Source organism: Sphaerodactylus townsendi, linkage group LG13, assembly GCF_021028975.2.
Source record: "Sphaerodactylus townsendi isolate TG3544 linkage group LG13, MPM_Stown_v2.3, whole genome shotgun sequence".
Classification (NCBI taxonomy): Eukaryota; Metazoa; Chordata; class Lepidosauria; order Squamata; family Sphaerodactylidae; genus Sphaerodactylus; species Sphaerodactylus townsendi.
In genome coordinates, this window is record NC_059437.1 from 2,910,896 (window position 1) to 2,937,140 (window position 26,245).

General features: G+C 46.2%; 1 protein-coding gene across 1 annotated transcript in view; it reads right to left on the bottom strand.

Annotated features, from left to right (window-relative positions):
• Nucleotides 1-15,871: 15,871 nt before the first annotated feature.
• Nucleotides 15,872-26,245, bottom strand: part of LOC125442918 (zinc finger C4H2 domain-containing protein-like) — a 12,998-nt gene continuing 2,624 nt past the window's right edge. Inside the window, 5 exon segments of the mRNA XM_048514704.1 lie at nt 15,872-15,931; nt 16,936-17,098; nt 19,462-19,541; nt 19,543-19,614; nt 23,677-23,848. Of these exon segments, the coding sequence (XP_048370661.1) occupies nt 15,872-15,931; nt 16,936-17,098; nt 19,462-19,541; nt 19,543-19,614; nt 23,677-23,848 (547 nt within the window).

Below are 26,245 nucleotides of genomic sequence, written 5' to 3' on the forward strand. Positions count from 1 at the left end.
GGCCACGGCCACGGCCACGGCCACGGCCACGGCCACGGCCACGGCCACGGCCACGCCTTGGGGGTTGGAGGGCAGCGTGGGCATGTCTCCTCATCCCTGCGGAGCTGTGCAAGGAAAGAAGGTAAGTTTTAAAAAACAGGCGCACCTAAAAGCTGTTTTAGTAAACAATTGAATGGGCCGATATGTGGGGGATGCTTGCTGTAGCCTAAAACACGAAAGGACAACAGGGCTATAATATTATCAGGTTTTTAATAAGCAGATTAAATATAAAATGTTCCTACAACTTTCATCCGGAAATAGAGGTGCCCCTGAGGAATCAACATCCCCCCTCCCAGGGACACACGGTAGACCCTGCATTTCCCACTTTTGTATTTCCGAACCTGGTGTATGTCTCAATTGAATACCTCAAGCAGCAACCTTTGTGTACTTGTGGCTGCCTGCAGAGAGTCTGGCTGTCCAGCTGGCATGATTATTCTCCACTGTTCGTTGGCCTCCTGTTCATCTTAAACATTTTAAGAGGGGAAAAAAGGCTCCAGTGGTGGAGCAAATTAATTTCTAAAAGGGCTTGGCTTGCCAGTAAATATACACTTTTAGCTAATGCCAGGAAGAGAATCTAGGCGGGCAGCAAATTCAAACGGCACAATTTCAGAATGTTTTTGTCTCTGGAGGGGAACTTCATAATATTTAGAGCTGGAAGGAGCTAGCTCCTGGTGAACCGTCAGACCTCTTGCCAAGATCATTTTCAGAATAAACTGCTTGTTGAGGACATAAATCCTGGCGACAACCTGACTCTGTTGCCACAGGCCTGGTGCCACAGGCCCAATTTCACTTAATGGAAAGGGCTGTTTGTGTAACGAAGTCCAGGCAAAAGCAACCGTTATGAGTTCTTTATTGAGCTGGCATTCTTAGTCAGGAACAAGCAATGCGAGAACTGAGACCCAGATCTCGATCAACAGCTTTTACAGGGTAGCAGACAGGCTCCCGCCAAAAGAGTATAAACAAGGCAAGCTTTCACACGGGGTTTCACACAGACTAGCAAGCAAGTGAAAGATAACCAAAACAGCTAAATTCCCCTTCCCAGGCGTTGAGCCAAAAGCTTCCAGCAGGAGCCTTTTCAAGGTCGGACAGCACACACACACACCACCTTACAGTTTGTGTATGAAGAGCACAGAAGTAGCAACAGTATCGTTGAAGGCTTTCATGGCCAGAATCAACTGGATGTTGTGGGTTTGCCAGGCTGTGTGGCCGTGGTCTGGTAGCTTTAGTTCCTGATGTTTTGCCTGCATCTGTGGCTGGAATCTTCCATGGCGCTGTGACATGCATCTGAAGATGCCAACTATAAATGAGGGCAAAACATCAGGAGCTACTGTAACCTCTATCTGTGGGTTCTGTGGGGCAGAACTTGGAAGGAGTTGCAAAGAACTAAATTGAAAACAAAAATGGTTTACTTCCTTAACAAATAACACTTTTAGCATTTACATTTAACATTTAACAATTTACAGTCCTTTTAGGTGGCATTTCAAGTCCTTATATTTACAATCTACTGATAATGCCAAGTCCAATTCTTCCCGCTGGTGGTTGGCTTATGAAGACTTCAGAGGCTTGGTAAATGGTGAAGGTCCCCAAAAGAACTCCCATCAACTACATACATAGCAAGCCCTGAAACCATAAATTCTAACATTTACAATATAGCAAAAATAAACAACTCCCTTCCCACTAGTTCCCAACAACTTTGCAGTTACCTGAAACAAGGTGTTCAGAGCTTATAAAGAATTAAATCAAGGTCCCAGCCTGGTAGCCTGGCTTCCTCCACCTTCACCAGTTTTTGCAGCCTTCTGCTGCTTTGAGTCTCCACCCCTTTCTGGGTCAACCCATTCTGAACAAAGGGGTTACACTACCAGACCATGGCCACCCAGCCCGGAAAACCCACAACACACAAACAGTGATGGGTTGATATCAAAGCATCCTTCTGGAACGGCAGTGGCTCCATTCACCTGTACCTCTTGCAGTTTGGAGGCAAGGTCCCATGTTTCTGTAGTATGCATGAATGGATAGGTCAATCACGTTGAGTTTTTCAGTCACCAATTGACTATGCAATGATCGGGTGGGAAAGATCTAAGCGATTAACCTGATTCCGGCGGATCCAGCATTCAAACAAGCCATATGCCACAATTGTAAGGGATTCTGCCGGAAGGGAGCAACACCCCAAGATGGCAGAAGTATATGGAACCTGTTCATATATGACCGTTTGTCTTGGGTGTGATTGTTCCCAACTTTTGTGTAAAATTCAAATTTTCTGGTGGACATTGTTCTTTGGATTGGATTTTGTCAGAATCCCAAAAACTGAAACAAACTCATGTATAAGAACAGTAGTTTATTGAGTATTGAGGATCTTCTCTGGTCATGCCAGAACTGAGGTTTGCCCGTGCAAAACCCAGTAGTTAAAACAGCTTGCACCCCCCATCCTGGGAAAGCGCGCCCAAAAGGAGCTGTGAAAGAGACAACCGTTGAGATGGCCAGGCACTGACCTTGAGCAGAACCTGGTACAGTATAACATCATACAGAAGACAGTTGAAAGTCAGTTAGAAATGCCATTAACCCATTCCACCACCCCCAGCATACAGACAGCAGCAATAGTAAAATCCCCATAATAACAGGCCTCCTGACAGATTTTTAATTTGTATACCGCCCTCCTCTGAAGGGCTCAGAGTGGTAAACAACATCATAACATAGAACAATAAGAACAGCAAGACATAATAATACAGTAGATATTAGATAGCTAATCATAGCATCAACAATAATAAACAGTCTATCAAAACCTTGACAATGTTCCAATATCAGATTAACAAATATTCAGTATTCCCATATTAAATTAACAAAACTAAAACATAATTGGCATAATAACTTTTCAAAGCACATTAGCAATCTCCATCTCAACCCCAGCGACAGACTTATCAGCTTTGATGTTGTCTCTCTGTTCACCAAAGTTCCAGTGAAAGACACATTCGCACTCGTCGGCCAGATGACATCACAGCTTTATTTCAACACTGCCTAACAGCCAGCTACTTCCAATGGGACAATGAATACTATGAACAGGCCGATGGGGCAGCCATGGGAAGCCCCCTCAGCCCAGTGATGGCCAATTTTTACATGGAACATTTTGAGAAACAAGCCCTCAAAACAGCACCCAGGAAAACCGATTTGCGGATGACACTTTAACAATCTGGAGCCATGGTGAGGAGGAACTGCCGAACTTTCTGGACCACCTTAACCAGTGATAGGATTCAAATAACTTAACAACAGGTTCTGGTGGTGGGAATTCAAATAATTTAACAACTGATCAACCACAAGCATCATTTTAACAGCCGGTTCTGCCGAAGTGGTGCGAACCTGCTGAATCCCACCACTAACCTTAACAGCATCCACCCAAACATCCAATTTACCATGGAAACTGAAAAAAGAAGGAAAACTGCCTTTTCTAGATGGTGAAGGTTTCCAGGAGAACTCTCACCCATTACAACCACAAAAAAGAAACCCTGAAACAATAAAATCCAACATTTACAACATAGCAAAAATAAACCACTACCTTCCCAGTAGTTCCCAACAACATTGCAGTTACCTTAACAAGGTGTTAAGGGCTTATACAAACCAAGGTAGCCTTGGTCTGGTAGCCTTGTCTCCTCCAACTACATGAGCTCTGCAGCTTTCTCCTGCTTTGAGTCTCCACCCCTTACTGGGTCAACCCATTCTGAGCATGGGGGTTACATCGACATTGGTTAACTTCTACCCCAAGTTTGTGGTAAGTTGTGCCACGACCCCTGCCCTGGGCTTAGGCCACCCTTTTGGGTATCCATTCAGCCCCATGAAGGGCTTTCCAGCCGCAGGGAGGATTTTTACTCCCCCCCCCCTACTTCCTCGTGCCTCTGGAAAGCCCACTGGAGGCAGCACAGTCTTTGCCACACAGCCTCTGGCCTCTGCGGGACATCTGGATTGCGCCAACAAGATCTTTTGGGTCTAACCTTTCGAGAGTCCCAAGTTCTTTTTGTCAGACTCGAGTCTGATTCTTCAGTCAGAGATCTGCATTCCTACTTGGGGGATGATGAAGGGAGTTTTGACCCTCAAAGTCTAATACCCTGAAACTCTTTTTGGTCTGTGAGGTGCTACTGGACTCAGACTTCAGAGCATTACAGAAGCAAGCAGTTGTAATTCTTTTTTCCAATGCAGCAGCTTCAGGAGGAGGAGTTTGGATTTATATCCCCCCTTTCTCTCCTGTAGGAGACTCAAAGGGGCTGACAATCTCCTTGCCCTTCCCCCCTCACAACAAACACCCTGTGAGGTAGGTGGGGCTGAGAGCTCCGAGAAGCTGTGATTAGCCCAAGGTCATTCAGCTGGCATGTGTGGGAGTGCACAGGCTAATCTGAATTCCCCAGAGAAGCCTCCACGGCTCAGGCGGCAGAGCTGGGAATCAAACCCGGTCCCTCCAGATTAGATACACGAGCTCTTAACCTCCTACGCCACTGCTGCTTCAGGATCTCCAATAAGGGATTAATCCAAAGAGCACCTCTTGTTTTCCATTATTTTTTGGAATTACTCCCCAGAAATTCTACCGTGTGACTTACCTGGACCAACTGGTAATTATAAACTTGGATGGGTTATGACCAGAGCAAGATGTAGTTCTTTCCCCTCAGCTTTTAAACCAAGGTCGTTTTTCTAATATCGCTCATCTTGAACGACGCTGCCTGTTCTGTCTCCATATACCAGACTTGCTTGCTCATGTTTTGCTTTACTGCCCTAAACATAATAATCGTAGATCTGACCTGGTTACATTATTTCCTACAGGATTTGCGTCTCTTCCAAACAAAATAAAAATGATTAAGTTACTGAATAATCCTGAGGTAGAAATATCCAAAGCTGTAGCCACATTCTTCATACGTGTTTTGCATGCCTTGTAATAATGGTGGAGATTAACTGCATCTTTATTTAGTTTTAACCATTTTGGCTTTTTTCCCCTAATGCCTATTTAAAGATCTGTGAAATCTGAAATCCAAAGAGCACAGAGTTGCAGATACTCGACTGCAAGACAAAGGGAAAGTAGGAGGGCTTGGCACCTTGGTCAGAAGGAGCGGGCGCCTCCTGAGAGAAGGTAACATTACCCTGCTTAGCTGTTTGTGTGCGTGCATAAATGCATAATGCTTGACCACCATCTCTTGTGCTTGAAGGGGGGTGAATTACACTCCCAGCAGTGCTTTCCATATTGTTTGTAAACAGCAAAGCCCAAAAATCTTTTGTACAGTCTCTGGGAATGCCAGCCTAGGGCCTGGGGACCCCCCCAGAATTACAGCTCATCTGGTGATACAGATTCCTTTGGAGCAGAAGTCCTGCAACCTCGCGGCTCTCCAGATGTTCATGGACTACAATTGGCCAATTGGCCATGCTGGCAGAGAGCTGAGGGGATTTATGAATCCATGAACAGGGCAAGCACCTCAAAAGGAGGCACCCCAAAGGGCAGAGCGCTCCTGTGGCAGCGTGCGCGAGAGGCTGCCGCACTGCCTTCTGGGGAAGCGCTACGGGAGTGCCCCAGAAAGCAAAATCGGGACAGGTACAAGACCAACGGGACGCAGGACAGATTGGTGTAAGGCGGGACTGTCCCACCAAAAGCGGGACGTCTGGTCACCTTAGTATAATACCACAGATCCCAAATACCACAGATTCCAAAGCATCCATTTTGTCCAAGGGTTACTGATCTCTGTAGTCTGGGGATGAGCTGCAATTCTAGGGGATCCCCGGGTCCCCCCTGGAGGCTGGCATCCCAACTGTCTGGCCAAATGCCGGTCTACAAAACAATAAAAGCACCACGTTCTGCAACCCCTTTGCCAGGCACTCCTCAGGTCTCCAGGGGAAAAAATCTCTTGCCAACTACTTGCCCCAGTTTTGAGACCCAGCCCCAAATACAGAAACATCCAGAGGCGTTCCTCCCATTGGGCAAAGTGGGCAGTTGCCCTGGGCACCACCTTGTGGGGGGGCGCAAGAACTGCAGGTTCGTCTGTGGGATTTTTAATATTTTCAGTGTTTTGACGTTTTTGGCCTGCAGAGGGCGCAGTTTTTAGGCTAGCACACCAAAACTTCAGGGATTTTTTTTCAGGGAGACTCTTTCCTGATGATATCGCTCAGGTTTGGTAGGGTTTGGTTCAAGGGAGTCAAAAGTTATGAACTCCCCAAAGGGAGTGCCTCATCCCCCCATTGTTTTAATGGGAGCTAATAGGAGATGAGAGGGGCTACACCTTTGAGGGTCGATACCTTTGGCCCCCTTACACCAAACTTCACCAAACCTCAAAGATTATCATGAGTAGGGTCTCATAAAGATACTCAGAAATTTTGGTGCTGCTATCTTAATAATTTAACCCCTGACAGCAGGCACCCCCTGACAGCAGGCATTTCCCCAGATTTTTCTTTTAAATCCACCCCCTTCCTGCCAATGCTTGTTTTCTTTCTTTCTTTTATTCTCTCAATGCCCTGGCAAGGTTATCATTACTATTATTAAATCCACCCCCTTCGGCATGGATTTAAAGGGAGAATCTGAGGTCCCCAGTTTAAACATTGAAAGTGATGCTGTTTCAGGGTGGGAGATAATCCACCCCAAAACAGAATCACTTTCAATATTATTCGCTTGTTCAAGCAGATTCTCCCTTTCAGATAGATTTAGAAGGAGAATCTGGGCTCCCTAGTTCCAAACACCATCAAAAATAATGCTGTTTGGGGGGTGGAGTCCAGCATCACTATTTAAACTAGGGAGCCCAGATTCTCCTTCTAAATCCACCTGAAAGGGAGATTGAAAGTAATGCTGTTTCCCCTGGATACAACACCATAAAATGTTTTCATAGCAGTAATAAAACATTTTGAAAGCATTTTTAAAATGTTTTCCAAAAAATATTTCTGCTGTGTTCAGATTTTTGAGTTGGGGCATGTTCTATAATGTGATGGTGACTTTGAAGCGACCTGGTGGAAAAAAAAATTTGTTTGGTGCGATTAAGGGGAGGGTGGCTGCCCATGGGGGGGGCATCAAACTCAGAGTTTGTCCAGAACTCCAGTTTGCCTAGATACGCATACTGGAAACATCCCTGACAAATGCAAGAAGCCCAGGAATTCTGTCTTATTGCAGTCTAAACTGTGACATCTCGGGAACTTTTTAAAAAGCGAATTTTGGCCGATTGCTCCAGTTAACTGTGGGAGATAGCCCAGACAAAGTGCAGCCCATTAAAATAAGGCACAGTCCTTTGCTTCTTTTTTCATCTTCAAGGCTCCAGGATCAGACAGAGTGAGAAAATGGCAGCGAAAGGGTAGTTCAAAGGACTTGGTTCCAACCTTGAAGTGTTTAAGTGGAGCCTAGCCTCTTTCAAAATGTTAATTGAAACAGAGTGTGCTCTGAACGGACCTACTCCCGCCTTTTCATGTGCCCCTTAGGCTTAGCAACAACCCGAGGGATAGCTACAGAAAATGGCGCCCAGGGCAATTAGACTATTAATATCATGCATGGGTCACAGCTTCCAGATTCAACCAAAAATATTCACAACGAAAAAACACAGCTTTCGCATCAACCTGAAGTAACCCACTTGTGAAGCAAAAACAAATCGGTCTGTTAATGGGAAGAGGGAGAGAAGAAAACCAGGTTCTTATTTGCTAGGCCAAATTTCTGAGAACTGTGGCAATAAGCAATGTTTTTCTTGTGGTGTTTAACTAATCCCCATTTTATTCAATGGGAAACATCGGAACAGATGTTTACATACACATACAAGTCGAATTTTTCGGCACATTTTTTGTGCTGAAAAAGCTACCCTCGACTTATACGTGAGTGAGGTGTATTTTTAAAAATATGTTAGGGTTTTTACTTTGCTGGCTGCCATGGGGCGCAGTTTTTAGGCTGGCGGCAGCAAAATTTCAGGGTATCATCAGGTGACACTCCTGATGATACCAGCCAGGTTTGGTGAAATTTGGTTCTGGGGGTCCATTGGGAGCTGATAGTAGATGGGGCTACATTTTGAGGGTTGAGAACCACTGCCCAAGAGTAATTGTGATCATTCCTTCCGCCAGGATGCAGTGGCGTAAGCGCCAAAGGGGATAAGGGGATGTGTGTGACGCATCGGGCATGCTTGCTAAGTGCAGGGGGGCATTCGAGGGGTGTTCGAGGGCATGGTGGGGACATGGCTTGCCCTGGGCGTGCGTTCCCCTGCGGCTCTGGCCCTGCCAGCATGTAAATGGCGCAGTCCAGCTCCAGCAGGAGACTGGCAAGGAGGGGAAAGACTCCTGACCCATCTCAGGCCTCCCAACCCCCTTCTGGTCAGTTAAGTCCCTATGCAAGCCCAAGGGTGTCTGTAGCGTCCTGGTGGCGGAAAGTGTCATTAAGTTGTAGCCAACTTCGGATGATTCCATAGAAGTTCAAAGGCAGGAGACAACCAGTTTGCTGTTGCCTTTCCCTGCACTGTGACCTGGTATTCTTTGGCAGCCTCCCAAAACAGAGTCCTTACACCAGGGATGATTCTCCTTGGCTTCCAAGATCTGATAACATCGGGCCTAACCTGGACCACCCTGGTCAGGGTCTGAAAGTATTTCAGCAGCAAGAAAAGTTGTGTAAGAAGTGTCAAGTTCAAACCTCAGATTTAAGAATTATTTTTAGGTACTTGAGTACTGGTGAATGGTTGTTACTGTTCCGAATAGACAATTAGGACTTGTCATGCCCCCAGATAAGCTCTTATTATTTTCTTATTAAGCATCAGTTGTCCCTATAGCTAGTATGGGTTTGAGAAGTGGCGTTGAAAAGGGAACTGTGGCTAGACCCTGTCCCTTTAAGAAATCCCCCTAGAGGGAACTGTAGTTAGACTCTGTCCTTTTAAGAAATCCCCCTCGAGGCAGTCATTCTTTCATTACCCAGTAGTGCCCCTGGTTAGCTCAGTCTGAGGTGCCAGTGGAGTTGGAAGGCTGCAATATCTCTTACGTTTATGGTGAACAAAGCTTATGGTGGCACATGAGAGTATGCATTCAAAGGTGTTAACAAGAAATTAGAATCCAGATATAGAGACACTAGGAAGGAACTTCAAGAGGGAAGCACAAAGTGGACTTTCTTGGAAGAAGTCAAGAAAGAATAAAAGTCTCAAGCTTCAAGTTGTTCCAGTCAAGCAAGTACTTTATTTTAGTTAGACCCTGGGGGGAATTAGGGACTCAGTTCTTCTAGCAATAAACCTATTTTTAACTGTTAAACCTTGCTTGTGAATCTCCCACTCTGTTCTGGCCGAGTACAGGGCACCTGAGACTGTTTTACTTGCGGAACAGAACAGGGCTGATTATGCACAAGGTGTCTGCCCTGCTGCAGGGGCGAATGTCATGTGCAGTAAGATTTCCTTGTATGGGTGTAGTGCCTTGAGCTCCGCTTTCACTTTCCATTCTCCCTGCGGCAACTTTGTTTCAAATTCAAGCACTTGTACCATATTAGATCTATCAAAATAATGATAGATGTAATACAAGAATGTTGAAACAACAAGGCTTTTCTCCTGCGGCGGCAGCAGTGGCAGGAAGTATGTGGGTTTGCGTGGAGGGGAAAGGGAGAGAATCTCTGCTCCAGGACATGGTTCCCGTCTTCAGCACAGCAGCATGTAGTCCAGGGAATTGCTTTGTCTCTTTCGTGGGGGGATGGGGTTGTTTCTGGAAAGGGGTCACAATATCGGCATCTGTGATTTAAAAGGCTTTAACTAAGCCAGCTATCTTGAGGCTACAGGGTGTAATGAGATCGGTGCTTTTCAGAGTGATTTGATGGGCAGAGTTAAGAGAACCAGGAAAAGCAGGCCCAGGAGAGTTCAGCACACAAGCTGCCCAGCAAGAAGAGTGCCTCCACTTGTGTAAACCGAGAAATGCGATGAGACCCCACTGCAAGCCTACTGGGCAGTGAAGAACACCGAGGTAAGCATCCCATGCATAATGAGCCTAAGGGTTCTCAGCTTCCAGGTGGGGCACAGAAATCTCCTGGAATTACAACTGATCTGACTGCAGAGGTCAATTTCCCTGGAGTAATTGCATATCCTTGAACTCCCTCCCCTCAGCAAACCCTGCCTTCCCTGACTCCACCCTCCAGCTGTCCGGGCCCTGTGGGATCTTGGTGAATTCCGCAGGGCCTGTAAGACCGAGTTGTTCCGCCGGGCCTTTGGAGCAACCAGCCGCTGAGTGTGGCGCCCCTGTTCGATTACATCAAGACTACATCCTCCTATGGAGGAGTCCGGTTGCTCCCTAGGGGAGGGTTTTGAAGGAGAGGATTTACAGGGTGCCTTTTATTTATTTGTTTGTTTATTTATTCATTCATTCATTCTTTGGATTTTTATACCGCCCTATCCCCTAGGGGCTCCGGGCGGTGTACAACATATAGACATAATACAGTCATAAAATAGCTAAAACCTTTAAAAACAGCGATAGAAACAATAAAAGACTGAGTATAGCAAATATAATAAATATAGGTATAAGTGGCGTCCGACAACCCCATTTTCAAAATCCTCTCCCAAGGGGGAGGGGCGGCAGGTCCCGTTAGATGACAGAGGCCCAGGTGTAAGGGGCCAAGAAAAGAGAAAAGGGAAGGGATATTATTATGATATTACCGCTGTTTTAATGTAATCTAGTATATTTTAATGTTGGAGCTTTATAGGTCGTTGTTGTTTTAATTGCATGGTTTGCCTTCTTTTTTTGTTTGTATTAATTTGTTGTACACCGCCCGGAGCCCCTTGGGGATGGGGCGGTATAGAAATCGAAATAATAAATAAAATAAAATAAATAAATTTCCAGGGATTTACCAAAATGGAGTTGGCAACTTCCTGGAAAAGACAGGCTTAACACCTGACTTCATTGGACTGGTGATGTGTGTGAAGACCCAACTCTCAGCCAAACATGTGATGGAGAGGGCACCTGCAAAGGCACTTTGGGCCTGATTCAGCTCCAAGCTGCAGGTCACGATGCAAGCAGTGTAGCTTCGCCCTTACTGTGCGGTTCCTGCGATCAGAGATGGCTTGGTTCCTACTCTTGGTTCCAGGCAAACGCCCCCCTCTTTTTCCACGGCACTGCAGAGCAGAATTGGGCCCCAGAGAGCATTGGCAGGTGAGGCTCCCATTGTTCAGGGTAACCATGAACTGGTGCATGGAATCACTGACCTTAGATGAAACTATAGATCAGCGATGGCGAACCTTCTCGAGACCGAGTGCCCAAATTGCAACCCAAAACCCACTTATTTATCGCAAAGTGCCAACACAGCAATTTAACCTGAATACTGATGTTTTAATTTAGAAAAAAACAGTTGGCTCAGAGGCGTGCGTTACTCAGGAGTAAGCTTGGTGGTCGTCGGTGGCTTTGCTTTGAAGCAACCGTGCAACTCTTCCAACGGGTGAATCACGACCCTAGGAGGGTTTACTCAGAAGCAAGCCCCATTGCCAGCAACCGAGCTTACTCCCAGGTAAAGGATTTTGTTCTTTGCATGAAAATCAGTGGGGTTTAACGGCGCTTAACAGGGTTACCTACACTGCTTCCTCAAAACTAGGTCTTAGGTTTAATGCTAATAATCGAGCCCAGTGGCCCAGGCCAGCCTAGAGGGGGGGGGCACTCTGTTTACATGTGCCCACAGAGAGGGCTCTGAGTGCCACCTCTGGCACTGGTGCCATAGGTTCACCATCACTACTATAGATTGACTTGGTATGTGCTGTAGCTTCCAGTGAGAATAGTCTATATTCCTGATGAGCTTTGAGTATGTAGCATTCTCTCCCCGAATTCAGCTCAGAACTGCTGTAACAATTTATTCTAAAATAGACTGCTTCCTGAGGAGAGAACTGTAATTAAAGCCATCTTTCTTCACAACGCCAAATTTTCCCATTAAATTAAGTCAGCTGCATACTGTCAGACCGGAGGTTGAATTTCTGTTCAGTGAGCACTGAATTAAAGAATGATGAATCCCTCAAAACGTGCCGTCAAATGGACTGTGACTTCCAGTCGTAAATCTCAGTCTCCCCTTGATATGAAACATCAATTCCAGTTGCTTTTCTTTTTTGTCAACTTCTCACGTTCATGATGGAAGCAATGCCGTTGTTTCCACGTAGAATTTTGGAGTTGGGGATTATTTTTATTTACTTATCAAGAGGCAGATATTCAGCTTGCTTATCAGAATATTATTACACCATTTGACAGGGGGAATAATCAGAAAAGCAGCGGTGTAGGGGTTGAGAGCAGGTGTACTCTAATCTGGAGGCACTGGGTTTGATTCTCCGCTCTGCCGCTTGAGCTGTGGAGGCTTATCTGGGGAATTCAGATTAGCCTGGGCACTCCAATGCATGCCAGCTGGGTGACCTTGGGCTAGTCACAGTTCTTCTGAGCTCTCTCAGCCCCACCTACCTCACAGGGTGATTGTTGTGAGGGGGGAAGGGAAAGGAGATTGTCAGCCCCTTTGAGTCTCCTTGCAGGAGAAAGGGGGGAGATAAATCATCATCTTCCTCTTCTTCACTTCATAGATCCAGCAGTTAGCCTATCATTCATATGCCATGAAAAGCCTAGATTTTTAATTTTTATTATTTATTTACTTTAACAAAGGCATGTAGAATCTCCTGTCCCAGTGTATGGATAGCTCTGATAGGCAAGTGGCCATCAAATTCTTGAGAATGGGAAGGGGTAGAGATATAGGCCTTTTGTTTGGGTTTGGTCTCTTCAGGTCACTTGCGCCTTCCCTATGAGAGGCTGCAGCGTTTGGGACTCTTTAGTTTGGAGAGGAGACGTCTGAGGGGGATATGATTGAAGTCTATAAAATTATGCATGGGGTAGAAAATGTTGACAGAGAGACATTTTTCTCTCTTTCTCACAATACTAGAACCAGGGGGCAGACATTGAAAATGCTGGGGGGAAGAATTAGGACTAATAAAAGGAAACACTTCTTCACACAACGTGTGATTGGTGTTTGGAATATGCTGCCACAGGAGGTGGTGATGGCCACTAACCTGGAGAGCTTTAAAAGGGGCTTGGACAGATTTATGGAGAAGTCGATTTATGGCTACCAATCTTGATCCTCCTTGATCTGAGATTGCAAATGCCTTAGCAGACAAGGTGCTCGGGAGCAGCAGCAGCAGAAGGCCATTGCTTTCACATCCTACATGTGAACTCCCAAAGGCACCTGGTGGGCCACTGCGAGTAGCAGAGAGCTGGACTAGATGGACTCTGGTCTGATCCAGCTGGCTTGTTCTTATGTTCTTATGTTCTTATGTCAAGTGTACATTACCTCCAGGTTAGATTCTCAATTGTGCCTGTGTCTCCCGCTCTTCGGAACTCACCGCGCCTCAGATCAGAGAAGCCCCAGGTTTCCAAAGCCTGCCTAGGGAAAACGGAGTAGAGTGGTATGCATTTTGCTTGCTTTGGCTTTTCCACTCCTCTCTGTCTTCCCTGCCCACACAGGAGCAGTTTTGTCAGCATTCCCAGGGGATCAAACGGGGCTCCTTTTTGTATTTTTTGAATTTAAACATTTTCAATTTATCTCAGGAGCAACAGATCAAAGTTATAGTCATTTCAAAAAAATCATAAACAGGCAGCAACCCACCACCCAAACGCAAAAACGTTCCCCTCAGGGGGCAGGCAAAATGGCAGCTAGACTGGAGGCAAGAAACAGCGAACCTCTTTGCGTGTAAACAAGGAATCGTGGAGACACCCCACTGTGAAACACACAGCCAAGCGGAAAACTGTCAGTGTGCAAAGGGCCGTAAAGGTCTTTTCTGTGTGGAAAAGTTTAATTATGACAAAGTGTCCAAATTTTTTATTACCTTCACAGCCTCCTTCTTTGCTGGAAAAGCTGTGGGGTGTGACAAACTAGGATGGGAAAGATCTGGGTTAAAATTTGTACTTATCCATACAGCTCACGTGGTAACCTTGGGCGGGTTACGATCTCCAACCTACCACACAGGTTTGTCCAACTTACCTGTCCAACCTACCTCACACTTTGTCTGTGAGGAGAAAAGAGAGGAGAAAACCAAGTAAACTGCCCTGGGGAAAGGATGAAGTTAAAAATATGATTACAGCAGGTGTGGCCAACCTATTTTCCTCCAGATGTTCATGGACTACGGTTCCCATCAGCCCCTGCCAGCATGGCCATGGTGCTCCAGATGTTCATGGACTATGATTCCCATCAGCCCCTACCAGCATGGCCAATTGACCATGCTGGCAGGGGCTGGTGGGAATTGTAGTTTATGAACATCTGGAGCAACATAGAGACCAACCACCCTGGATTACAGTATGAAGTCACAGAGTCTTAGTCAAGAAAACACCAAACCGGGAAGAAAAACTTTACTGACAACCTTGGTTAAAAGAAGGGATATGCCAATATTCAGTCTTGAAACAGACAAACATGTACTGAACACAAAAGGATATAAAAACTGTTGGGGGAGGTTTTTAAAAAAACAACAACTCACAAATACTGTCTTTATTTAAAATATGGCAGCAGTTTGAACCAGTACTCCGAAAAGCCAAGGCAACTGCCCATTTCAAAGGATGCCTCTAAAATCTAGTTGACCCCAAAGCTAAGAATGCCCTTGAAATCCAACAAGCCGGCATCTGCTGATAGGTCTGAGCTGGTTTGGAAATGCCTTTGAACACTGCTAAGCTCTGCAGCTGGAAGTATGATGTGCAGATTGGGACTTTGCTAATCTACATTGCTACAGACAGTGCTGAAAATCTCTGCACATGAACTGGGATAGAAGAAGAAGAAGAAGAAGAAGAAGAAGAAGAAGAAGAAGAAGAAGAAGAAGAAGAAGAAGAAGAAGAAGAAGAAGAAGAAGAAGAAGAAGAAGAAGAAGAAGAAGAAGAACAAAAACAAGAAGAAGAAGAACAAGAACAAGAACAAGAAGAACAAGAACAAGAACTAAAGGAACAAGGAAGGGAACAAGAACAAGGAACCAAGGAAGGAAGGAAAGGAGGAGGAGGGAGGGAGGAAGAAGAAGAGAGGAGGGAGGAGGAGGAGGGAGGAGTTTGGATTTACATCCCCCTTTCTCTCTCCTGTAGAAGGGCTCCAAGGGGCTTACAATCTCTTGCCCTTCCCCCCTCACAACAAACACCCTGTGAGGTAGGTGGGGCTGAGAGAGCTCCGAGAAGCTGTGACTAGCCCAAGGTCACCCAGCTGGCGTGGGTGGGAGTGCACAGGCTAATCTGAATTCCCCAGAGAAGCCTCCACAGCTCAGGCGGCAGAGCTGGGAATCAAACCCAGTTCCTCCAGATTAGATACAGGAGCTCTTAGCCTCCTACGCCATAGGTTTCAAACTCGCAGACCTCCAGATGTTATGGACTACAGTTCCCAGCATCCCCTGCCAGCAGAATAATGCACTTTCATGCTGGCAGGGGATGCTGGGACTGCTCAATGAAACATGGACCCCTGACACCTATGCCACTGCTGTGAAATGCATTTCTTCAAATGGATAAAAGCTGCCTTTTCTGTATAAAATGTCCTTAGTCAGTCACGGGATACTGGGACAGATTCTACTCCACAGAATTCAAAAAGCTGAAAGGCTGAACTATGTCGTGGTCCCACCCTCGGCTTTTATCTACCTACAAAGAAACCAATCAAAGACTAGTCAGGAATCAGGATCAAAGGAAAAACCTTGTGCTTACATCACACGAAACAGAAACAAAGCTTCAGAGCTTGCGGCGCTTCGTCTTGAATTATTACAACAAATTTTTACAGTTCTACCAGAAAAAAAAGGGCTGGGGGAGGTCTGATAGGGTCACCAGCTTCCTTCCAGCAGAAGTGCTGATTTCCCCTTGCTACTTCATTCGTCTTGTTTCCTCTTGGAAGCCTGCTTTGGGATTCAGACATCGCTTTTAAGCTTTACTGTAGCGGGCAAATGGAAACGTTCCGGTGGATCTGCTGATGGCACGACAAGCAAGCCTGGAAGGTGACCAAAGCATCCCAATTAGTAACCACGTTTCCACGCATGACAAAGACAGCCGGCGGCTTTGCCTGAGTGGGGCTGCAGAGTCCCCAGACAGGTTACTCATGGAACACATTTTATACTATTGTCCAAAATACAACGCACAGAGAGAAGTCCTATTACCATCCATAAGGGGTAAAAAACCGTCCAAAATATCAATGGTAAAATTACTAAATAGTAATGATCCTGATATGCTTGGGAGATTAGCCAGCTACTTGTTAAAGGTCATGTACCTAAGAGATGTGTAATTTTATGAATGGAACTTCCCCGAAATGAATGGAAGTTCCCCGAAAATAAGGCAGGGTCTTATATTAATTTTTGCTCCAAAGGATGCGTTAGGGCTTACTTTCAGGGGATGTCTTATTTTTTGCGCCCCCCACCCCCCGCCCACGTGACCAGATCAGCTGCGCCGGGGAATCTGTAACTAGGGCTTATTTTTGGAGTAGGGTTTATGTTCAAGCGATCCTTCCAAAATCCTGAAAAATCATGCTAGGGCTTATTTTCAGGGAAACAGGGTCGATAGGTACAGACTGCAGTGAGGATGTATCTGCTATTGGGATATGACATAGAAACAGGTGAGCTAGAAAGATCAGATTGTCACTTGGTGTCACAACTGTTAGCTTGTTCCAAACTGTGGCTTGTTCTTGGCTCTATGGCTCATTCCGCACAAGCAGAATAATGCACTTTCAAACTGCTTTCAGTGCTCTTTGAAGCTGTCAAAGCGGAATGGCAAAATCCACTTGCAAACAGTTGTGAAAGTGGTTTGAAAACGCATTATTTTGCGTGTGTGGAAGGGGCCTATGAGTAAGAGAAGGAAGGGCTGAGGTGGGAGCACACAAGCCTGAAGGCTTCCTGGCTCAGTGTCCTCCCAAATAACAGGGCTGTGTTCCTGGGATCAACCTCAGCTGCAGCGGTTTGCCAACAAACAGTCCGAATGGGACTCTGCCCTGCAAGGCCATACCTTCATAGGCGGAGGCTGTTGTCTGAATGTGGCCGTCTGTCTGGTGTCCTGTTTCCTGGCCACCTGCAGCTGTTGTGCCGCCGCCGCAGCCGCAGCCAGAGACTCCGGGATGGGAGGTTCCTGTGGCTCCGTCTGCCATTCCGCCTTCTGCTTTTCAAAGTAACTAGACAAAAGAAGACAGACAGACAATTCACACCGTTTATGATCACAGCTGTCTTTTGGATCCTGGGCAGTGGTGGGATCCAAAATTTTCAGTAACAGGTTCCCATGGTGGTGGGATTCAAACTGTGGCATAGCGCCAATGGGGCTGGGCGGGATATGACAGGGGTGTGGCCGGGCATTCCGAGGTGGGGAGCATTCCTATGGGCGGGGCTCGTAGCAAAGACGCATTCTCTGGGCGCCCGGTCCTTGGGCAGGAAATGAATGCGCGAGCGCGGGCTACAGGCTGCGCGCACACCGGTGCACCTGCTGGGCAAAACTGCTACCAGGTTCTGGCGCCGCTTACTGCTGGCAGTGAGGAGGGAGTAGCTAAGGCAAAAATCACGTGGCAAAATCACCAATTAGTAACCCCCTCTCGGCACACACAAATAATTAGTAACCTACTCTCGGGAACCTGTGAGAACCTGCTGGATCCCACCTCTGATCCTGGGGCTTTTTAGAAGGCATAACTACTACGAATAGGACTAACATACAGGTAGCAAATTACACATATGAACACACCGCCAGTCCTACTGCGACAATCATATACATGCATACAAAAAAATCCTGTGTTAAACTAAACCATTTACTCAGTGAAGGAAAAAGTAGTAAAGGTGACCAATTATCTAAGACGGTGTGAACATACAAAACATTCCACTCTACAACTGTATACAACGCAATTAAGAATCAAAAATCCCTTAGTAACAGTCCTTGCTGCAATCATAGAGAACTTCAGTAATCCTGTACTGCTTCTCCTTCCTTCATTTTGTGCAGGCCTTGATTGGTCGAGGGCAACCAAGGAACAATAGCAAAGCCAGAGAAGATAACTCACAAGGCATAAAGCGACAGGAGGCTTCGCCGCTGAAAGCCACGATTAAGTTTCACACACGAAGCTTGCTTTAGAATCAAAAAAAAAAAAAAAAAAAATGCAAAATAGCGCTTCTAACATCCCAACACTGCTGGGGGGTTCTGGAATTTGACAAACCTCCTGCAGTGGTCCAAAAGGTCCTCCAAAAGGATCTGCCAGAAGTAGCCACTTGTCTCCTGTACCCCATGAGCTCTGCAATGGATTATTCATGCCTGGAACTCCCTCCTAGAAAAACTCCATGATGCCACCGGCTCACCCGCTTTCTTCAAGCCCCAACTCAACACTTGTCTTTCTCCCGTCAGGTACCTGGCTTCACCCTTCAGTCTTCACCCCCAACGGAGGACCAAGCTACACAATGCACACAAGTACAATGGGATGAGTGGGAGTGGAGAAACAGCGAGGGAAAGGAAACAAACACTGTTCTCCATCTGTTGCCTGTTCCAAATTAACCCCTTTCCTCCTGCCTTCACAAAGGATTTCAGGAGAGCGCACCCTGCCCCCCAAAAAAAACCCCTCTGAGCAGGTGTAACTGTATGTCCTTGTCTTAATTCCTTGTTTGTGCTTTCAGTATCAAGAAGGGGAGGCAATAGCAAGAAAGAGCAAACAATAAATTAAGACAAAGCAATATAGGAAATTGATCAAATACAAGGAAACTGATCAAATACTAAGACAAAGAAGTACAACTATAAACATCATGCAGCAGAGAGCTATTCCTTATCCCGCAAACCGAAAAACATTTAATGTTCAAATAATCAAAATTACTTTGGAAACTAATGTATTATTTTTACAAGGACAAGCAGAGCTTTTTGACCACATTATCTTAGAAACATACCACATCTCTTGGCATTCGCTTTATAGATGTGTAAATTCCAAAGTATTGTATGTGTAACTAAATAAAAAAAGATCCAGAAAACTCTGGAAGTGACATCAAGCAGCTTTCAGAATCACTTGAAACTCTATGATAAAACCATAGTAATGGTATGACATAGCTAAATAAAAAGAGATAGGAAACCTTGGAAGTGACATCAGGTAGCTCTAGGAATCAGTGGAAATGCTGAGATAAAAACCATGGGAATGGTATGATTAGCATAGTTTATAAAGAGATCTGGGAAAAGCTGGAAGTGACATCAGGAAGGTTAAGGAAGTGGAAACTCTATGATAAAGTCATGAAGTAATTTGTACATGAATTAAGCACAGCTATTAAGACCAAAAGCTGGAAGTGACATCAGGTAGCCCAGGAACAAAAGCACCAGCAGATGTCCATCGAGCAGCATGAAGCGAGCTGAACAAAGATCTTGAAGTCCTTCAGAACTTGTAGCACCATGGGGCAACCAAAACTCACTTTTCCGATGTGAAGCTACACAATACAATACTCCATTTTTTTCCGGTTAAAGCCAGCTCTCCCACCCCGCCAAACCAGATTTGTCTGCGCATTCAAGGGTTTCTCTCTTCCTCCTCACACAAAGTCTGGCAACCTCTGCAGCCCAGCTGCCATCCTCATAGCGTTCATACACGCGTTCTTCAGTAGAGGCTTATGAAATTTCATGCAGGCGGCGGGTGGATTCCAGGAGCTTGTTGAGGTCGTTCTCCGACTGCTTGATCGTGTTTTCCATCTAGAGCCAGGAGGAAGCAGGCATTCTTCAGCAGGTGAGATAAACAACTTTCCTGACAGCACAGAAAGACTGTGAAATGGTCGACCAAACATTGCAGAGGGATGGGTGCCTCCCATTTTTAGTAGGGAAAAGAAGTGGACCTCTGTGACCGGAAGCCTTTGAGATCCTGGAGAAGGCTTGGTGGTCAGTTTGTGATTTACCCTCATTCTCACATGACATTCAAGGATAACTGTCACAGAACAAACGTTCACGAGTCTGTATCCGTCACAACATGAAGCTGCCTCACACTGGAAGAGTTGGTTTTTATACCCTGTTTCTCCCCTTGCGTCCCGCGCTTACAATTGCCTTCCCTTTCTCTCCCCATAATAGGTACCTTGTGAGGTAGGTGGGGCTGAGGGAGTTCTGAGCCAACTGTGACTGGCCCAAGGTTTCATAATTTGACTCTTGTGCCAAGACAACCTGTTCTCCGACTACATTATTAATCCCATGCGAGCATGGAATTATGGCAGCATGTCTTCGTCTGCTGATTAATCCCACCCAGAGGAGATTCTTGGCTACTGCAAGATGTAATGTGCTGCCATCAGCTCTGCTGGAGGGAAGATTTAAGAATATGGAATGTTCTAAAAGAGTCTGTTCATGTGATATGACTACGGTGAAAAAAACATCTTGCATATTCTCTGTTTCTATGCCCTAAATGGCCAGTAAGACACATGAAATACACGTAATCTCCATTTTCTTGCAATAAATTTCAGTGGCATAAGCAAGTTATAAGATACCCAATCTCCTGAACAGCTCTGATGTGCTCTTTGTGAAACTGTTGCAAATTTTATGTTCGGAAATTAGTAGTTTTAACTGCATTTCTTAACCTTGTATTGTTTTAAAATTTTGTCCTGTTTTATATGTCAATAAAGGCTTGTGTTGTGTTGTTGTTGACTGGCCCAAGGTCACCCAACAGGCTTCATTTAGAAGAAAAGGAAAACCTAGTCGGTGTATGAATGGGCTTGCTTTGCCCATTCAACACCCCCCCCAAAGCCCCACGGTGCTATTAACTTTTCCTGGGAGGGCTCATGGTTTCAGGTAACCCGCTGCCACCATCTGACCAAGAGGAATTGCTCGCTGAGGAAGGTCAGGGTTCCCTGGTGCAGTTCAATGTAGCAAAATGTAAAGTGATGCACATAGGGGCAAAAAATCCAAACTTCACATACACGCTACAGGGGTCAGTGCTATCAGTCACAGACCAGGAAAGGGATTTGGGCGTCTTAGTTGATAGTTCCATGGGGATGTCAACTCAATGCACGGCAGCTGTGGAAAACGGGGATCATTAGAAAGGAATTGATAATAAAACTGCAAAGATTGTCATGCCTCTGCAGCCGTGGTGCGACTGCACTTGGGAGTACTGTGATCAGTTCTGTGCTACATCTCAAAAGGATATTGATGAGATAGAAAGTGCAGAGAAGGGCAACGAGATGATTGAAGGATTGGAGCACCTTATGAGGAAAGGCTGCAGCGTTTGGGACTCTTTAGTTTGGAGAGAATGCCTGAGGGGAGATATGATTGAAGTCTATGAAATTAATATGCATGGGGTAGAAAATGTTGACAGAGAGACATTTTTTTCTCTTTCTCACAATACTAGGAACCAGGGGCATTCATTGAAAATGCTAAAAAGAATTAGACTAATAAAGAAACACTCTTCACGCCAACGGTGATTGGTGTTTGGAATATGCTGCCACAGGAGAGGTGATATTACTAACCTGGATAGCTTTAAAAGGGCTGGACAGATTTATGGAGGAGAAGTCGATCTATGGCTACCAATCTTGATCCTCCTTGATCTCAGATTGCAAATGCCTTAGCAGACAGGGTGCTCAGGAGCAGCAGCAGTAGCCATTGCTGTACATCCTGCATGTGAGCTCCCAAAGGCACCTTGGGGCTACCGCGCAGCAGCAGAATGCCGGACTAGATGGACTCTGGTCTGATCCAGCAGGCTAGTTTTATGTTCTTAAGGCTCCTCAACTTCTTCCAACCGCGGAGGCCTCTGCCTCAGTTTCCTGGTTCCCTCTCCTGGGTCCCACAGGGAGGTCTGAGGTCCCGAGGACAAGCTGCTTTGCCCGCTGCTTAGCCTTCCTCCCTCCCACTAGATAGGTGCATCCAAGACAGTGGGGCATTCGTAAGGGCAGAGAACCTGCTTCACGCCTAAGGTTTAAAAGTATTTATTAAAAATAAAATAGTTACCAGTATCTTTTAGCACAGCACCAGATTGAGCAAGGGTTTCCAAAGCAAAGGAGATATAAACACAAATCCCCTGCCCCTATCTCTTAACATACCCTAGCAAGCAGTTGTTGAAAATAGAACTGCACTTCCATAAGCAGGATTGCATTTATCAGCTCTTCGACAGCATGGCCAATTGGCCATGGGAATTGTAGCCACCTCGGGCTATGCTGTCAGGGGCTGATAAATCACTAGTCCATAACATCTGAGTGCCAAAGGTTCGCCACCACGGGTAGCCCCTAAAGCTTAGAAGTTTGCAAAGAATTCTCATTACCTGGCAGGCTGAGTGAGCTCCCTGGATGAGCACATGGTCCAAAAATGACTGCTGCCTTCACAGCCAAGGCAAGAGGTCTGCTTCCCAGCAGAAGGAGAAAGAAAAAGAGACCTCGCCCCCCCCCCCAAATACTGAGATTGGCCCCTTTCCTGCTAACAACTAGGGTGGAAGTGTGGAGGGGTGGGGACTGGGGGTGGTGAGTCATATCATGTGTGCCATGATGTCACTTCCAGGAAAACCCAGAAGTGCTGTTGGGTAGCTCGAATCTCTGGAAGCTCTATAATTTTACTGTAGAGTTTCCAGCCATTCCTAGAGCTACTCAATGTCACATCTGGATTTCCCCCAGAAAGAATGTAACGGCACACATGATGCCAACTTTTATTTTATAAGAATTCTCCCACCAGTGCTTGAACAGATGGTGGGCAACATGGGTTGCTGTAGGGAAGCTTCTTGCCATAGCAGGAGTGCTGGCAACCCTGCTAACAGCTGTGACTAAATACTGCCTGCTAAAGACCAAACACTAAGCACAGGATCATAAGAACATAAGAAAGAGCCTGCTGGATCAGACCAGAGTCCATCTAGTCCAGTGATGGTGAACCTTTTTGAGACCGAGTGCCCAAACTGCATCCCAAAACCCACTTATTTATCGCAAAGTGCCAACACGGCAATTTAACCTGAATACTGAGGTTTTAGTATAGAAAAAATGGTTGGCTCCAAGGTGCATGTTACTCAGGAGTAAGCTTGGTAGTCGGTGGCTTTGCTTTGAAGCAACCCTGCAACTCTACCAACGGGTGAATCATGACCCTAGGAGGGTTTACTCAGAAGCAAGCCCCATTGCCAGCAACCGAGCTTACTCCCAGGTAAAGGATCATGCTTTAGTTCTTCCCATGAAAATCAGTAGGGTTTAATAGCGCTTAACAGGGTTACCTACATTGCTTCCCCAAAACTAGGTCTTAAGTTTAATGCTAATAATCTCCCTGAAATAATTACACTATTATCACATGACGAACTCTGTGTGTGCGTGCCCACAGAGAGGGCTCTGAGTGCCACCTCTGGCACCCGTGCCATAGGTTCACCACCACTGATCTAGTCCAGCATTCGGCTACTCGCTTTGGGAGCTCACGTGCAGGATGTGAAAGCAATGGCCTTCTGCTGCTGCTGCTATTCCCGAGCACCTGGTCTGCTAAGGCATTTGCAATCTCAGATCAAGGAGGATCAAGATCGACTTCTCCTCCATAAATCTGTCCAAGCCCTTTTTAAAGCTATCCAGGCTAGTGGCCATCACCACCTCCTGCGGCAGCATATTCCAAACACCAATCACGTGTTGCGTGAAGAAGTGTTTCCTTCTATTAGTCCTCATTCTTCCCCCCAGCATTTTCAATGTATGCCCCCTGATTCTGAATAGGATCTGCCTGTTCAGACCAGGCATTGAAGACTAGGAGCTAAGCACAGGATCGGACCTCCCTGCACATAAAAAGCCACCCCATGAACATTTATTTTCCCCAATCTTGCGTGTCACTTACTACATTGATGTCAGCATGGATCAGACGCAGTTCCTCTACATGGGCCATCTTCTCTTGCAGCAGCAAGTCCATCTCCTGCTTGTATTCCTTCAGGTGCCTCTCCTCCGACTCCAGGGCCTCAAATTCGGCCTTCAAGCGGGCCTTGATCTTCTCCATCTGCAGCGTCTTATTTCTGCAGCAGTGACAAAAGCACAGAAAAAGATGAAAAGAAGAAGAAGAGTTTGGATTTATATCCCCCCTTTCTCTCCTGCAGGAGACTCAAAGGGGCTGACAATCTCCTTGCCCTTCCCCCCTCCCAACAAACACCCTGTGAGGTAGGTGGGGCTGAGAGAGCTCCGAGAAGCTGTGACTAGCCCAAGGTCACCCAGCTGGCGTGTGTGGGAGTGGACAGGCTAATCTGAATTCCCCAGAGAAGCCTCCACAACTCAGGCAGCAGAGCTGGGAATCAAACCCGGTTCCTCCAGATTAGATACATGAGCTCTTAACCTCCTACGCCACTGCTGCTCCCAGGGGTGCCGGGGTGCCAGGGTGCCAAGGGGCAGATGACAGGGGATGGAGGAGAACGAAGCCCAGCTGGGAATGGCTTGCAAGGCACTGACCACAACAAAAATGGAGAACAAGAAAATCTGGAGAATTGCCCCAAGTAGGATATGACATTTAGAGGTCTTCCGGAAGGCTGTACGAATTAATTTTGTTTGACTGACTTCATTTCTACCTTGCATATCTTCCTAACAGAGGCCCCAAAGGGGCTTACATCATTCCCTTCTCCCTTTTATCTTCACGTCAGCTCCTTAAGGCAGGTTAGGCTAAAAGTGTGTGGAACATGGGAACACAGTGGGAATCCTACCTCACTGGCTCTGGCTCTTGATTTTGAAGCTCCTCATAGAAAGGAAACACCGAGAGACTGACAGGACAAGCCCAAGCCAACCTGCACCTTTTGAAGCCAATGAGTGTCAAAGGGTATAGTTTTGCTAAAGACTATACTGTCAGAGATCTCATAGGTAACTTTAAAACAGAAACTATTCTATGGGAAAAGCTGGCAGGGGATGATGGGAACTGTAGTCCATAACATCTGGAGGGGCACGAGTTTGACGCTAAAGAGAAACAACACTTTGCTCCAGTACTGCAGACTGTGACAAGCTCCATTACAGAGAATGACGTGAACACAATATATTGAAGGGCGTTACATTAAAATTAACAGGGTGCTATCTGGTCTGCGTGGGAGAGTAAATGATCCCAGCTGCTCTCATTGAGCAGACTGCCTTTGAGGAATGCCGTTGTTTTAATAAAAACATAGAGTTGAAAGAGACCCCGAGGGCCATCAAGTCCAACCCCCTGCCATGCATGAACACACAATCAAAGCACTCCTGACTTTTGTTCATCAAGCCTCTGTTTAAACACCTCCAAAGGAGGAGATTCCACCACACTCCGAGGTAGTGCATTCCACTGTCGAACAGCCCTGATGGTCAGGAAGTTCTTCCTAATGTTTAGGTGGCATCTCTTTTCCTGCACCTTGAATCCATTACTCCGTGTCCTAATCTCTGAGGCAGCAGAAAACAAGCTTGCTCCCTCTTCGACATGACATCCCTTCAAATATTTTAAGAAGAAGAATAAGAGTTTGGATTAATATCCCCCCTTTCTCTCCTGCAGGAGACTCAAAGGGGCTTACAAGCTCCTTGCCCTTCCTCCCTCACAACAAACACCCTGTGAGGTAGGTGGGGCTGAGAGAGCTCCGAGAAGCTGTGACTAGCCCAAGGTCACCCAGCTGGCGTGTGTGGGAGTGCACAGGCTAATCTGAATTCCCCAGAGAAGCCTCCACAGCTCAGGCGGCAGAGCTGGGAATCAAACCCGGTTCCTCCAGATTAGATACATGAGCTCTTAACCTCCTACGCCACTGCTGCTCCCTTAACATGGCTATCAGGTCCCCCCTGAACCTACGCTTCTCCAAACTAAACATCCCCAGCTCTCTAAGCCTCTCTTCGTAGGGGCTTCGTAGGATACCGATTCATCAGGTTTGCCATAAGTTGAAGCAACTTGATGGCACTTAACATACAAACACATTCTCTCTCATCTTCTTTAATGGCAAATTCCTCCTCCATCTTGTAAGGGTCCGCTGTGTGAGGTCTATTCCCTTAACAAACCCCTTCAGCTTACAAGAAGGATTTGGCTTATGCTGACTACCTTGCAAATATGAGCGTGTCTCCCCCTTACAGATTCTTTCTGTCTCTTGCAAGGGGATCCTACATTTTCCAAAGTCATTTTAGTACAGCAAACAATTGTACATGAACATTCTGCTACTGAAAGTGCTATATGGACTCTCGACATACTCCCAAGCATCTCCAAAGCTTAAGTTCCACCATTTGATTTGTGCTGGGAAACTTCAAATGCTCTCTGGCTGGCTGGAATCCTACACGAGCTCACTGAGGAAGCAGAACGGCAGGATCGGGCTGCAGATGGAGAATCAAAGGTTTCATCCCCCCTTGGAGACATGAAGCTGCCCTCTCCTAAGTCAGATCATCCATCCATCCATCCATCCATCCATCCATCCATCCATCCATCCATCCATCCA